Consider the following 16,537-nt stretch of genomic DNA (forward strand, 5'->3'; position numbering starts at 1 on the left):
TGTCATAGCAGAGAATGAGGCTTCACGTCACCCACCACTGCAACAGTCCATTGGCATATATTTAGGCCTAGCACACAGGCAGAGCAGAGAGGTCCCGTAACAGACGATCTGGCTTCATGTCAGCAGAGAATCAGTCTGCATGTCATAGCAGAGAATGAGGCTTCACGTCAGCCACCACTGCAACAGTCCATTGGCATATATTTAGGCCCAGCACCCAGGCAGAGGAGGGAGGTCCCGTAACAGAGAATCTGTCTTCATGTCAGCAGAGAATTAGTCTGCATGTCATAGCAGAGAATGAGGCTTCACGTCAGCCACCACTGCAACAGTCCATTGGCATATATTTAGGCCTAGCACACAGGCAGAGCAGAGAGGTCCCGTAACAGACAATCTGGCTTCATGACAGCAGAGAATCAGTCTGCATGTCATAGCAGAGAATGAGGCTTCACGTCACCCACCATGTCCGACCATGTCCACGACCATGTCCACGTCCGCGTCCCTTACTAGATGTTTTTCTCATTGTTATGGTTCACCACAACAACAAATATATTATTTGGCCCAATGTATTGTATTCAAATTCAGCGGGATATAAATTTGAGGCCTAGTATTTAGGCGCTGGGTGACCGGTATGGATTTAGTGACAGAATTAGACTTGGAAATGCAGAGAAGCGTGTGTGTGTGAAGTTATTCTGAATGACCCAATGTGCACCTTGAATATTATATACCCTTTTAGGGATAGATTTCAAATAGCTCTGATATAGCAGAAACCACTAAATTATGAAATTGCTAAATTGGGAATTGTATTTCAACCCAGAACAAAAAATGTGCTTTGACGGACACTAAATAACTTTCCCAGCCACAACAGGACAGCGGTAACGAGAGATTTAGCAGGATATAAATTTGAGGCCTAGTATTTAGGCGCTGGGTGACAGGTATGGGTTTAGTGCCAGAATTAGACTTGGAAATACACAGTAGCGGGTGTGTGTGAAGTTATTCTGAATGACCCAATGTGCACCTTGAATATTATATACCCTTTTAGGGATAGATTTCAAATAGCTCTGATATAGCAGAAACCACTAAATTATGAAATTGCTAAATTGGGAATTGTATTTCAACCCAGAACAAGAAATGTGCTTGAACGGACACTAAATAACTCGCCCAGCTACAGCACTAGGGACAGATTTAGCGGGATATAAATTTGAGGCCTAGTATTTAGGCGCTGGGTGACAGGTATGGGTTTAGTGCCAGAATTAGACTTGGAAATACACAGTAGCGGGTGTGTGTGAAGTTATTCTGAATGACCCAATGTGCACCTTGAATATTATATACCCTTTTAGGGATAGATTTCAAATAGCTCTGATATAGCAGAAACCACTAAATTATGAAATTGCTAAATTGGGAATTGTATTTCAACCCAGAACAAGAAATGTGCTTGAACGGACACTAAATAACTCGCCCAGCTACAGCACTAAGGACAGATTTAGCGGGATATAAATTTGAGGCCTAGTATTTAGGCGCTGGGTGACAGGTATGGGTTTAGTGCCAGAATTAGACTTGGAAATACACAGTAGCGGGTGTGTGTGAAGTTATTCTGAATGACCCAATGTGCACCTTGAATATTATATACCCTTTTAGGGATAGATTTCAAATAGCTCTGATATAGCAGAAACCACTAAATTATGAAATTGCTAAATTAGGAATTGTATTTCAACCCAGAACAAGAAATGTGCTTGAACGGACACTAAATAACTCGCCCAGCTACAGCACTAAGGACAGATTTAGCGGGATATAAATTTGAGGCCTAGTATTTAGGCGCTGGGTGACAGGTATGGGTTTAGTGCCAGAATTAGACTTGGAAATACACAGTAGCGGGTGTGTGTGAAGTTATTCTGAATGACCCAATGTGCACCTTGAATATTATATACCCTTTTAGGGATAGATTTCAAATAGCTCTGATATAGCAGAAACCACTAAATTATGAAATTGCTAAATTGGGAATTGTATTTCAACCCAGAACAAGAAATGTGCTTGAACGGACACTAAATAACTCGCCCAGCTACAGCACTAGGGACAGATTTAGCGGGATATAAATTTGAGGCCTAGTATTTAGGCGCTGGGTGACAGGTATGGGTTTAGTGCCAGAATTAGACTTGGAAATACACAGTAGCGGGTGTGTGTGAAGTTATTCTGAATGACCCAATGTGCACCTTGAATATTATATACCCTTTTAGGGATAGATTTCAAATAGCTCTGATATAGCAGAAACCACTAAATTATGAAATTGCTAAATTGGGAATTGTATTTCAACCCAGAACAAGAAATGTGCTTGAACGGACACTAAATAACTCGCCCAGCTACAGCACTAAGGACAGATTTAGCGGGATATAAATTTGAGGCCTAGTATTTAGGCGCTGGGTGACCGGTATGGATTTAGTGACAGAATTAGACTGGGATATGGCCAAAAAATAAACAGACTATTGCTGGTTAAATGCACTTGGTGTGACAGCTTCACCCTGATGTAGGCTTTAGCCAAAAAACAACCACACCATTGAGGGTTAAATGCACTTGGTGACAGGCGCAGCTTGCCCCTGATTTAGTATATGGCCAAAAAATGAACAGACTATTGCTGGTTAAATGCACTTGGTGTGACAGCTTCACCCTGATGTAGGCTTTAGCCAAAAAACAACCACACCATTGAGGGTTAAATGCACTTGGTGACAGGCGCAGCTTGCCCCTGATTTTGTATATGGCCAAAAAATGAACAGACTATTGCTGGTTAAATGCACTTGGTGTGACAGCTTCACCCTGATGTAGGCTTTAGCCAAAAAACAACCACACCATTGAGGGTTAAATGCACTTGGTCGCAGCTTGTGCTGGCGCACCACAAGACACAAAATGGCCGCCGATCACCCCAGAAAAATGAGACTGACAAACGGTCTGTGCAGCCTAAAAACAGTGAGCAATTGAGGATCAGCAGCTCAATGATCCACAGCTGCAGATCGATCAGTTAATCAAGTCCTTTGGAGGAGTTAATCTGCCTAATCTCGCCCTACTGTCGCAGCCGCAACCTCTCCCTACGCTAATCAGAGCAGAGTGACGGGCGGCGCTATGTGACTCCAGCTTAAATAGAGGCTGGGTCACATGGTGCTCTGGCCAATCACAGCCATGCCAATAGTAGGCATGGCTGTGATGGCCTCTTGGGGCAAGTAGTATGACGCTTGTTGATTGGCTGCTTTGCAGCCTTTCAAAAAGCGCCAAGAAAGCGTCACAAAAGCGCGAAGAAAGCGACGAACACCGAACCCGAACCCGGACTTTTACGAAAATGTCCGGGTTCGGGTCCGTGTCACGGACACCCCAAAATTCGGTACGAACCCGAACTATACAGTTCGAGTTCGCTCATCCCTAATAGGCAATAATCGTTTTTGCGATATTTTGTGAATTTTTCACTTAATATTCGCAATAAATTAGCAAATTCTAGAATTCATGATTTCCAGTCATTATTTTTGCGATCACGCAAATCAGCACTAATTATGCGCATATTTTTGGCGCAATACATGCAACTTCACATTTTATCAGGTCTGAGTAGATATTACTGATTGTTGTGACATCACAGCACTATGTCTGTAGCATGTACAGGTAAAACTCGAAAAATTTGAATATCGTGCAAAAGTCCATTTATTTCAGTAAAGCAAATTAAAAGGAATTGCATTAATGCAGCTTAAAATTAGAATTATGTGAAAAGGTTCAATAGTCTAGGCTCAAAGTGTCACACTCTAGTCGGCTAATTGAGGCTACTTTCACACTTGCGTTAGGAGCGGATCCGTCTGGTATCTGCACAGACGGATCCGCACCTATAATGCAAACAATGGTATCCGTTCAGAACGGATCCATCTGCATTATATTTCTGAAACAAATCTAAGTCTAATTGTTAGTCAGACGGATCCGTCCTGACTTTGCATTGAAAGTCAATGGGGGACGGTTCCGTTTGAAATTGCACCATATTGTGTCAACGTCAAACGGATCCGTCCCCATTGACTTCCATTGTAAGTCTGGACGGATCCGTTTGGCTCCGCACGGCCAGGCGGACACGAAAACGCTGCAAGCAGCGTTTGGGTGTCCGCCTCCTGAGCGGAACGGAGGCGAAACGGTGGATAATGATGCATTCTGAGCGGATCCGCATCCACTCAGAATGCATTGGGGATGTACGTATCCGTTCGGGGCCGCTTGTGAGAGCCTTCAAACGGAACTCACAAGCGGAACACCGAATGCAAGTGTGAAAGTAGCCTAATCCATATCCCCTGAGCAAAGGGTACCTCAAAATTGTGACTTTGGGGTTTCATAAGCTGTAAGCCATAATCATCCAAATGATAACAAATAAAGGCTTGAAATATCTCGCTTTGCATGTAATGAGTCTCATATGTTAGTTTTACCTTTTAAGTTGCATTACTGAAATAAATGAACTTTGCACAATATTCAAATTTTTCTAATTTCACCTGTATGTATGGACAGCAGAGAAACAGTAATTCCTATCACATTACCTAACACCCTGCACTGGAACCTATCAGCTACACTACATCACTATCTAACCTACACTGACTATCTCCCACTAACTATCTGTATTATATATGAGCTAACTATCTATCTAATGTAATTGGATAAGGAATAGGATCCAGATGAAAGCACAGAGCACAGCAATGTCACTGCTCTCAGAACTGCAACAAAAAAAAACGGCTGAAAATGGCTGCTGGGGAGTTTCTTATATAGTAAGGGGTAGGCAACTTTCCTATTGGTTGCTAGGAATGGTGCTAAGCTCTGACAAAGATATTGCAGCCTTCTCATTGGCCCACAAGCAAGAAGGGAGGTAACTGATGAAAAACAAAATCTAGAATATTAGCAATTACGAATATATAGCACTATATTCTACATCTTCGCGAATTCTGATATTCACAATAAAAATTTGTGAATAGAATATATGTGATAAATACTATAAACTAGTTCCAGTTTTGGCTTTGGCTAAAAAAAAGGGTAAAAAAAACGCTAAAAATTGCATGAAAATCTTCACCTGTATTCTAGCCCCAATCCTATAGTTATGAGGTTGTTTTAATATTTCATTGACGTAGCTGTATTCTATCTTTTGAGTGACATAAATGAAAAAAATTATTCTGCCAATTCAGGAATATACAATGTGCACAATTAGAGATGAGCGAATTTCTCAAAAGAATTTGGTTCGATCTGAATTTATTTGTGGTGAATTGCATTAAAAACAACAATTTCCTGGCTGCAGAGAGCCTTTATAGTGGTGTAGAACACTGTGCCTTGCAGTAACACACATAGGGAGTCTGCTGTGGTAGTGAAATAATACTGTGAGTCAGTATGACCTGCAGATGACAGGCGTCGCTCTTAGAATCACTGCACACCATCACTTATTTGGGCAGTTACGGGGTCAAAACTGACCAAATAACTCAAGTGTGAACTCAGCCTTACAGGTCAATGTTAGCGACAAGAAGAAGCGCACTCCTTTTACACCGTCGTCAGCTGATTCCACATAGATGTCTACAGAACCTGTTCTATTAAATGCTTATACAAGAAGAGCCCCCGACAGAGTGGAGTGTCAGCAGTAAGTTTGTGTTTACTTCACTGATTATTTTACCCTTCCTCTGATCCATTAAAACAATAACTCACCAAAAAGGGATCGTGTCTGTGGAACATCCACCTTCACTCGGTCAGCATTTGGTCAGTAACATCAGTATTGCTAAGGCCCAAAAAAACAGGAGTGTATCCAAAACAGAGATGCCACGTGAATTGAGTATTTGCATGTCTTCTGTGTTTTGTACCCACTCCTGCTTTTGGCTACCAAATCATAAGCCAATTCTGATGCAAAATAGGGACCATGTCATGCAGGCCTTACAGCTGTTACATAGACAGGATCCATGGTGCACCTCATTTTTCCTTCCTTCTGACAGATCAGAAGAAGAGTCAAATAAATCATGTCAGCCAGGCCAAAAGGCAAAATAGCAGCAACATGAGGAGACCACAGAGTGGCACAATGACAGTGTGGAGGTGTAAGCAGCATCAGGAGACCACAGGGTGGCAAGATGACATAATACTGAGGTGGCAGTAGCATCAGGAGGCCACAGAGTGGCAAGGTGACATAGTGTTGAGGTAGCAGAAACATCAGAAGACCACAGAGTGGCAAGGTTGCAGAGTGTGGAGGTGTAAGCAGCATCAGGAGACCACAGGGTGGCAAGATGACATAGTATGGAGGTGGCAGCAGTATCAGGAGAGTGGCAAGGTTACATAGTGTGGAGGTGTAAGCAGCAACAGGAGACCACAGAGTGGCAAGGTGACATAGTGTGGAGGTGGCAGCAGCATCAAGAGACCACAGAGTGGCAAGGTGACATATTGTGGAGGTGGCAGCAGCATCAGAGGACCACACAGTGGCAAGGTGACATAGTGGGGAGGTGGATGGCAATACCAGTACCAGTTGAAGATGGTGTGTTAAAGAATGAGCACTTGGCATCAGATGTGTGACACCCGGCGGGTGGCAGCATCAGAATATTAGCTGAGGCAGGTAGCCAGAAGAAACTGATCTCTTTTGTCAAGGTGTTGGTGTGGCAGCATGGATGATCTAGTCTGATGCATCAGGCATTGGTGGGTGGAAATCCTAGCTGATCCATGCCTGATTCATCTTGACAAAGGTCAGTCTCTCCACATTTTGGGTGGACAGGCAAATTCTTCTTGGGGTAACTATGGCCACTGCCGCACTAAACACCCACTCTGATGCCAAACTACTGGCCGGGCAGGAGAACTTTTCCAGGGCAAGCTCTGCCAGTTGCGGCCACAAATCCAGTTTTGCTGTGCAGTAGTCCATCGGATCTTCAATGCAGGGTGGCAGGGTGCTGTCCAAGTATGCCACCACCTGCTGGTTCAGGTCCTGCTTCAGTTCTAGCTGCTGCTGCAGATGATGAGTAGTTTCTTCACTAGGTGTGTGAAGAAAGCTGCTCATCAGCGACTCTAGACTCAAGTTGCTGCTGATGGAGCTGGAGCTGCTCCTACCCCCCACCCTGCCACAGCAGTCATGTCAGAGAAATGTGAGCGCAGAGGGCCCCCCGGTCAGACATGTGAGAGGATGGGCGATGGTGCAGATAGGCAGCGGCCAAATGACTACATAGGATGCCTCTATAGTAGTTCAGTTTGTCCTCCCTCTCAGCAGGTGTAAAAAATGCCCCCATTTAGGACTGGTAGCGATGGTCCAACAAGGTGGAGAGCCAGAAGTCATCGCTCTGCTGAATGGTGACAATTCAGCTGTCACTACACAAGCAAGTCAGCATGCATCAGGCCATTTGCACAAGTGACTCGGAGGGACTCCCTGCTTCCATCTCCACTGCATACTGCCACAGTGTGTCTGGGTCCTCTGTCCCCTCTTCCTCATCGCCGCTGTAGCTCCTCTAGCTGTTCCTGCTCCTCCTCACCTGTCACCTGTGTAGAAAAACCACCCATTTCACTACACATTGCTTGTGCTCCGGTTGTTCTCCTTCTCCTCCTCCTTCAGTTCAGCCCCCACAGGGATCATGTAGCCATGAAATCTAGGCGCAATGTCTCCAGTCCCATGACCAGCCAGCTGCCACTGGCTGACATCGAAGTTGCACAAAGGAGTAGTCCTGTCCGCTTGGATCATCAAGAAATCGTTTATGGCCTTTCTCTGTTCGTATAGTCAGTCAAACATATGGAGGGTGGAAATTTTAACGGGTGGAAATGTCGCATATCAGCCTATGTTGGGGGATGCCGTTCTGCCACTGCAGCTCAAGGAGTGTGTGCTTTGCAGTGTATGAGTGGCTAAAGTGCATGCAAAGTTTCCTGGCCATTTATAGGCTTGCTGATGAGTGGAAGATGTCAGGAAATGCTTGACAACCAGATTGAACAAGTATGCCATGCAGGCACCATGGCTCAGCCCTCCTTGACTCAGCGCTGACTCCATGCTCTTCCCATTGTTGGTCACCATGGTTCTGATTTTGAGTTGTCGCAGAGAAAGGAATCAATTTCTTGATGAAGGACATGGAGCAGTTCCTCCCCTGTGTGACTGCATTCACCCAGGCAAATGAGGTGCAGAACAGTGTGACACTGCCATGCCTTGTTCATGTGGTATGCTGGAGGGGCACTGTGAATTGTCCCTGCAGTGGAGGCTGAGGACACGGTGGAGGATAAGGAGGCAGAGGTGGACATTTTCGCAGAACCAACGGCGTGAGAACGTGGAGGCGGGAGCGGCGTCACCTGGCCAAGTTTCTGGTGTGGCTGTGCAGGAACACATTCACCCAGTTGACCTTAAAGGACATCTATTGACCCTGACCGTAGTTACAGGTCCACACGTCTGTGCTTCCATGCACTTTGGCAGACACTGACAAGCTCAAGGACTGGCCCATCTTCTGTTCAACATACGTGTGCAGGGCTGGTACTGCCTTTTTGGCAAAGAAATGACGGCTTGGGACTCTCCACCTCGGCTCGGCACAAGCCATCATGTCTCTGAAAGGTGCAGAGTCCACCACTTGGAAAGGAAGGGACTGCAGCACCAGCAACTTGGCCAGGAGCACATTCATCTTCTGCGCCGTTGGATGAGTGCACGCATACTGTTGTCGCTTGGCAATCGATTCGGTGATTGATTTCTGTCGGAATGACTGACGAGGAGTAGGAGGAGGAGGAGGAGCATCAGTACCAGCAGACGATGGGATGGACAGATAGCTCCCTTCAGCTGAGGTGGTGGAGCCTTGACTGCCTGAAATCGGGTGCGTGCCACTGGGTGATGCATAGTGATGAGCGACAGGGGTCATATTCGAATTTGCAATATTTCATTAATATTTTGTAGAATATTTGGCGAATATTCGCAAATTCGAATATTCGTTACATTCTACATTATTTTACTTGAAAAATCGGCAATGTAATGATCGCGTAATATGCGAAAATTACGCGATCAATACAGGCGTGGGTCTAAAAGGAATATATAGCACTATAGAATATAGTACTATATATTATTTTTTTAGAATATTCGTAATTTTTTCCATCTGAAGTTATGATTTCTCACTGCTTAAGTTGCTTATCATGCAACTTAAGCAGGGAGGAACCATGACTTCAGATGGAAATAAATGACGAATATTCAAAAAAATTAATATATAGCAGTATATTGAATATAGTGCTATATATTTGTTTTTTAGAATTTTCACAATTTTTTTCCAATATGAAGTCAAGATTCCTCCCTGCTTAAATTGCTTGACAAGCAACTTAAGCAGGGAAGAATCATAACTTCAGAAGGAAAAAAATTACGAATATGCTATATATTCCTTTTTGACCCACACCTGTATTGATCGCGTAATTTTCGCATATTATGCGATCATTACATTGCCGATTTTTCGAGTAAAAAAAATGATGAATATTCGAAAAAACGAATATATAGCACTATACTCGAAATATTCTCGAAGTTGCAATATTCTCAAAATTCGTAATTTGAATATTTGCGCTCAACATTAGTGATGCAGTGGTTGTTGCGGCAGGCTAGACCACCACATCGAAGCCATGGTTCTCCCAGGCCACTTTATGGTGACGCTGCATATGTTGACGCAGGGCCATGGTGCCAACATTGACACTGTGGCTCCCAAGTGTGATCAGCTACATCATCGAGTTCTGTCTGCAGGTCACTGATGTCTTTCTCAACGGTCTCTGGGTCAGGAGCCTGACCGCTCGCAACACCAGCTCCCAAGCCACTCTCCTCATCACTACTTGCCCACCTACTGGATGAAGGGGCGGATGTCTCCTCCACATCTTGGCTGGCCAGTAGCTGCTGACTGTCTTCTAGTAGCTTGTCCTCACTGTATAGTGGAGCTGAGCCCACAGAAAATAATACTTCTCTGGCTGAGGGAACATAAAAGGACAGAGGCAGGTTGAGGACAGGTGAGGACACAGGGCCTGCTCCCGGGCCATGCCAACTAAGGGTTGTTTCTGACGAACTCACCGACTGTTGGCTGGGGGTGGCTGATGTCACTTGGGATGAAGTGGATGACCGAGTCAACCATTCAAGTACCACTGGGCTGCTGGTCAAGACACGACCGCTAGATGACACTGGGAGCTCAGGCCTCTCGCTGCGACTCCTGCTTCCACGCCCCCTTACTCTGCTACGACCTGTGCCTGCGCCAGAAACATTTAGGCCTCTGCCACTCCCCTGTGCAGGGCCTGTCACTTCTCTGTCTGTTATTACATACTGTTAGATCAAATAAATAAAAAGGAAATTAAAACACCCCAAAAAAGTCTGTAATTTTCTCACTTCACCACACAACAACTAATAAGCCCTTTTTTTCCCCACTAATACACGCCAAAAAGGGCTTTAGAACATATAACTGCACTGCTGAATGGCAAATAATATATATGTTTTTGCCACTAATACATACCAAAAAGGGCTGCAATTTTCTCACTTCACCACACAATGGCTAAAATAAACCCTTTTTCCCCACTAATACAAGCCCAAAAAATGCTTTAGAACATATACAGTAACTGCACCGCACAAGGGCAAATAAGACGTAAAAATATTTCCTTGTAATAAACCCTGTTAATGGCTGTATGAAACAGCACTTGCACCCCAATAACAAGAATGGTTTGCTGGAATTACAGAGCTGTATAATGGCATTTGGATCCCCAGTCAGTGCATAGGATTGTTCCTATTACCCAGGCTGTAACCTCCCCTACTGAACCTTGTTCTACATAAATGCTGTGGAATAATTCCTCCCTATCCTTTCCCTGAACTTCTATACAGCTAAATAAAAGTTTTAAAGTTTTTTCTACCACTGTCCCTAGCGCCTGCTGACATCTCTCTCTGCACTAAGTACACTGAAAAATGGCTGAATCCAAGATGGCTGAGGCTATTTATAGGGCTGTGACATCACAGGGCTGGATGGCTGCTGATCGGCTGCATGGCATTGTGGGTGATCCCTAGTTCCCAGAGTTCCTATCTCCATGTCCTAACACATGCAGCAGCCATTTTAGGAACAAATGCGATTCGTTACCACAAAGTGTGAGGAAATACGGATTCAGTGCGAATCAAATTTTTCCTTAAATTCAGATCGAATTCCACTTCGTAAACTTCGATTCGCTCATCTCTATGCACAATACAATACAAGACTACTGTGTTTTAAGTTGTAAAAAAACAAAGGTGTTCTCGTAGGGTACTTTCACACTACAGTTATTCTTTTCCGGCATTGAGTTCCATCCTAGGGGCTCAATACTGGAAAAGAACTGATCAGTTTTATCCTAATGCATTCTGAATGGAGAGCAACTGCCTGCCTGAATCCTCTGCCACAAATGTGAAAGTACCCTTATTTTGTAAGATATTGTATTGATATTTTGTATTGTACATATTAAAAATCACATCTAGATGCACACATGAAATAACATTGTCACATTTTTCCATTTCCATGTTTTACAGTGATTGATATTACACCATTCTGTCTAAGTTGGGGGGGGGGGGTGGCAAAGTATATTTGAATTCTGTACACGTTGCATTGTTACTCTTTTAAGTGCCATTATTTTAATGCAATCTTACATTTTCTTGGAAAAGATAAAGAGATACAAGAACATTTCACACGAAGGGACTTTACAGACAGCTGGATTTTTGAAGTCGTTCCTGTGGAGTAAGTAATAATAATAATGTCAACGTATAGCAATTGAAATTGACAGCTACTGCCTATCAGCCAGTTTAAGGCTACTTTCACACTAGCGTTTTGGCTTTCCGTTTGCGAGATCCGTTCAGGGCTCTCAAAAGCGGTCCAAAACGGATCAGTTTTGCCCTTATGCATTCTGAATAGAAAAGGATCCGCTCAGAATGTATTAGTTTGCCACCAGTCACCATTCCGCTCTGGAGGCGGACACCAAAACGCTGCCTGCAGCATTTTGCTGTCTGCCTGACAAAGTGGAGCTAAACTGATCCGTCCTAGCACACAATTTAAGTCAATGGGGACTGATCTGTTTTCTCTGACACATTCTGGCACAATAGAAAACGTCATGGCTATAGAAGAGATAATACAACCGGATCCATTCATGACGGATGCATGCGGTTGTATTATTGTAACGGAAGCATTTTTGCAGATCCATGACGGATCCACAAAAAGTTCTAGTGTGAAAGTAGGCTAAGCTATATTTTAGCAGTACATAATACAGCTGTAATAACAGGACATCCTGTAGTTCTGCTCAAATTAACTTAAGAGTTAATTTTTTATTATTACTGCATTGTATTAATTTTGAGCTCAAATCCTTTTTCCACTTGTATTCATTAAAACTTTTGAGCCTCTTTCTCTACACAGCTTTGAGATTCTCTAGTAGCATGCTCTGTCTTTACTGTGTCCCATCACGCAGCTCAGCTGACAGCTCCTTATCTCTGATCTCTGACCTCCTCCTAAACACTTATTATATCTCAATTCTTATCTTACTAGATTCTATTTCTAGCTTACAAAGTGGAAGTGAAAGTATTCACACAGCTAGACAGTTAACCCTTTGTGACAGAACATCTGCATATGTTTAATAAAGATTCATTGAAAAAAAAAAGATTCTTAGCCCAAAATGAGTAAAATACAATCATAAAAGAATTGCCCCTAAAGGTGTACTTAGCCTTTCAATCATTATGTAGTTCTAGCAACATGCAAGTGAATTTCCTTGAGATTGGTTGTGATTAGAGATTTTCTTAAAAGTTTGATTCGGCTGATTTGCCGAATTTCACCTAAAAATGCGCTTCGTGACTGATTACTTCATGAAGCGCATTTTTTTTTGCAAGTAGTGGGTGGAATGACAGGGAGCTGTGATAGCGCCGCCCCCGTCATTGCACCCCGGTTCGGTGTCCTGGCAGCAGCCTCAGCGAACAAAGCACGCATTCGCAAGCTGTCTGCGCACTTCGCTTGACCTGGAAAGGAAGAGCGGAGTGGCGTGAGATTCATGACAGGCAGAGGACAGAAGGGGCAGGAGAGGAGGCATGCTGGCAGCTGGCGCATGCGCGCTTCGTTCGCTGAGGCCTGCTGCCAGGACTGATGATGAGTGGATCCAGGGCGCATGCGCGAGATTACAGTGCACCAGAACAATTACATCAGCGATGAAAGGAGTGAATAATTTGCAGTGGGGCAGTGCTAGCCTCCAAGAGAATGGGCAGGGCTGTGCTCCAACGGCTGGGCTCCTTAGAGAGGTAATTTGCATATGAATAAAAGCGATTTTTACAGAAATGACAAGACATATGGCAGTAAGACTAGAATATTTTAAACTAAATCGAGGAGACTGATGTGTTAATGTGACAAGCTCTGTTGCTAAAATCCTGATGACAGAATTCCTTTAATTTATTCCTGTGTGATGTTTGTTCTACAGCTCAGACGGACACACTGTACTAAATCGAGCTACACCACACAGCATCACTAAGTGGGTGACTGATGCCATTTGCGTAAGCAAGACCGGTTTTGCCAGTGTCTCTGGTGTTGAGCTCACCACCTTCCAACCTTACTTCATTGACCTGATTGCCCCCTACTCTGTAGTACAAGGAGAGACATTTACCCTACAAGTCGTGGTCTTCAGCCATGCAAAGAAATGTATTCTGGTAAGAAAGATGCTGATAAATCTAAAAATTACCGCTGAAAATGATTGATGGCATCCATTTTCTGGTGGTGGATTTCCATTGATGAGAAAAAAAAAAATCTAGACATTTGTAAACTGAAAGTTTGGCATATATTATGATTCCATACAATCTAGCAGCAACCACGCAGCACGTCTTTTAATTCTTTACTTATCATTTTTGCATTCTTATTAAAACAGATTGTCGTGTCATTGCCGGATTCTGAGGAATTTGCAACAGTCAAGAACAGGGAGCAAGCCAGATGTGTCTGCGAGGGGCACGCACACAGTTTCACCTGGGATGTTACCGCAGTGAAACCAAGTACTGTATTCATTTACACCAAATAATATTTTAAATTTAAAGGGCATCCGTCACCAGATTTGTACCTATGACACTGGATGACCTGTTGCATGTGTGTTTGGCAGCTGAAGGCATCTGTGTTGGTCCCAAGTTCATATGTGCCCAATAGCTGAGAAAACTCATGTTTTATTATATGCAAATGAGCCTCTAGGAGCAATGGGGGCGTTGCCATTACACCTAGAATCTCTGCTCTCTCTGCAACTCCCGCACCCCTTGTACTTTGATTGACAGGACCATCTGTGATTATGTTCTTATTGACTGGCCCTGTCAAGTCCAGAGGGTGCGGCAGTTGCAGAGAGAGCTGAGCCACTAGGTGTAACGGTAACGCCCCCGTTGCTCCTAGAGGCTCATTAGCATACATTAAAACATCATTTTTCTCAGCAATGCGGGCACATATCAACATGGAACCAACACAGATGCCTTCAGCTGCCAAGTGGACATGTTTCATAGGTGCAAATCTGCTGACAGATGCCCTTTAAACTTTAAAGGGGTATTCCAGTACAAGTATTCCACTAAATAGGTCATAACTGTTTAATGTAAATCCTCTTCATCAGTCACACTGCACTGGCCCTGAAGCTGTGACAACACATGCATACACACATTAGTACATACATGTACTATTGAATATCCACTAGGTAAGAAACAAGTGTTGGATCATGTAAAGGAGTAAGAATAATATAAAAAAAAAGTCTCTTTATGTTCTGTACTCATTTGTAATGTAATACATTAAAGAACGACCTGATTTAATATCTAATATAATTTTCAGAGACCCTAAAGGTCCATGTAGACAGTGGTTCTCTAGAGGTCGATGGGAAATGTACTGAGGATCCTTTACTGATAAGCAGTGATCATCGAGAAGATTCTGTTGAGAAAACCATTGTGGTCAAGGTAAGTTCTCCATTGTAAGACAGCGATGCCCTACTGTGATTTAAGATGTTGAGACTTTTTCCTTGTTACCCAGCGATACAAAAACTCCTGGACAACCCCTTTAAGACATTTAGTTCAAACTCAAAGCTGAAAAATATTGTTCTTTTTTCAAAATAATGTCAATTAGGTAAAAAAAAAATCAATTGTTTCTGAATTTTACCAAGGTGCTCATATTAATAGCCTTTAAAGGGAACCTGTCGTCAACTTTATGCTGATCTCACTGAGGGCAGTATAAAATAGTGACAGAGATGCTGATCTCAGCCGTGTGTCACTCATGAGCTAAAAGTAAGAGGTTGCCGAGAACCAGCATCATAATCATTGCAGCCCAGGCCTAGAAAAGAGTCAAATCTACCTGAGAAGAGTCATGGTTATACATAATCTCCTGCTCTCTCGCCCAGCTGATGATGATTGGCAGTTCTCTCCTAGAGAGAAAGGGAGAAAACTAGGTATTAGACTGTCAGTCATCAGCAGGTGGCAGGAGAGCAGGAATTCTTGAATAACCAGGACTCTTCTCAGGTGGCCGTGACTCTTTTCCAGGCCCAGTCTGCAAGGATTGTGATGTTGGTTCTCGGCAACCACTTACTTTTAACTTATAAATGACAGACCGCTGAAATCAACTCACCTGTCTCTACTTTATTCTGCCGTTAGTATGGGCAGCACAAAGTTGATGACAGGTTCCCTTTAATAGCCACTGTTTCAGTATTTATTCATTCATTCTGAGTTACAGGGTCACAGCTCTGTTTTATGCCTACCCCTGTATCAAAATTACTATGTTCAAGGCCTAGGCGTGTGGTCCCCAAGGAACTGTATATAACCTGCCAGCCCCTCTATACCACTGCCAAGAGATAGAGCAATAACTCCAGTAATTTTTTTTAATTATTATTATTGTTAGCCAAGGGGACATGAAGAAGAAAAGACACAGACGTTCATTATATACCCGCCAGGTAAAAAAAAACTATATAGAGCATGTCATTTATTTACTTCTATAAAAACTAGCTCAATTGGTGAGGCTTATCAACACTAGTGCAAATGAAAACTCTCTTAGTTTCCCATAGCAACCAATCAGATTCCACCTTTCATTTTTTTTAGCGCCTCTGGAAAATGAAAGGTGAAATCTAATTGGTTGCCATGTTTTTCTTTTCAGCAGTTTTGATAGATCTCCCCTATTGTGTTTTTCCCATCTTACAACTTTCCTGAACCAAATATTTCTATTAGCCTATATTCACATGACTATTTGTGGTCCGCATCTGATCTGCATTTTTTGCAGATCGGACGTGGACTCATTCACTTCTATCGTTCTGCAAAAAATGTGAAAAGTACACTGATGTCATCGGTGTGCTGTCCAAATCCGTCTGTCCATCCCGCAAATTATAGAATATGTTATATTTTGGTGCGTTTTGTGGACTAGAACAGGCATGTCTTTTATAGGTCCCACGGGAAGTGCGGGGTGCACATTTTTTAATGTGAATTTAAAGATTTGAGAATAAATAGGCTTACACAGGCTAAGTGATAAAATTATTTAAGTGTGATTAACAAGGTAAAACACAAATCACATACAGAATAGTAAAGGTAAGTAATAATCATGGCCTGCGATGCAATGGGGGAGCTCCCGTTACTGTGCTACTCACG

General features: G+C 43.2%; 1 protein-coding gene across 1 annotated transcript in view; it reads left to right on the forward strand.

Moving 5' to 3' along the window:
- The window catches only part of LOC122939843 (alpha-2-macroglobulin-like), a 138,827-nt gene that overhangs the window by 91,718 nt on the left and 30,572 nt on the right, over positions 1-16,537 (forward strand). The window contains exons 18-22 of the mRNA XM_044296034.1: positions 11,594-11,666; positions 13,381-13,606; positions 13,822-13,942; positions 14,748-14,869; positions 15,801-15,852. Of these exons, the coding sequence (XP_044151969.1) occupies positions 11,594-11,666; positions 13,381-13,606; positions 13,822-13,942; positions 14,748-14,869; positions 15,801-15,852 (594 nt within the window). The remainder of the gene's footprint in view (positions 1-11,593; positions 11,667-13,380; positions 13,607-13,821; positions 13,943-14,747; positions 14,870-15,800; positions 15,853-16,537) is intronic.

Source organism: Bufo gargarizans, chromosome 6 (assembly GCF_014858855.1).
Source record: "Bufo gargarizans isolate SCDJY-AF-19 chromosome 6, ASM1485885v1, whole genome shotgun sequence".
Classification (NCBI taxonomy): Eukaryota; Metazoa; Chordata; class Amphibia; order Anura; family Bufonidae; genus Bufo; species Bufo gargarizans.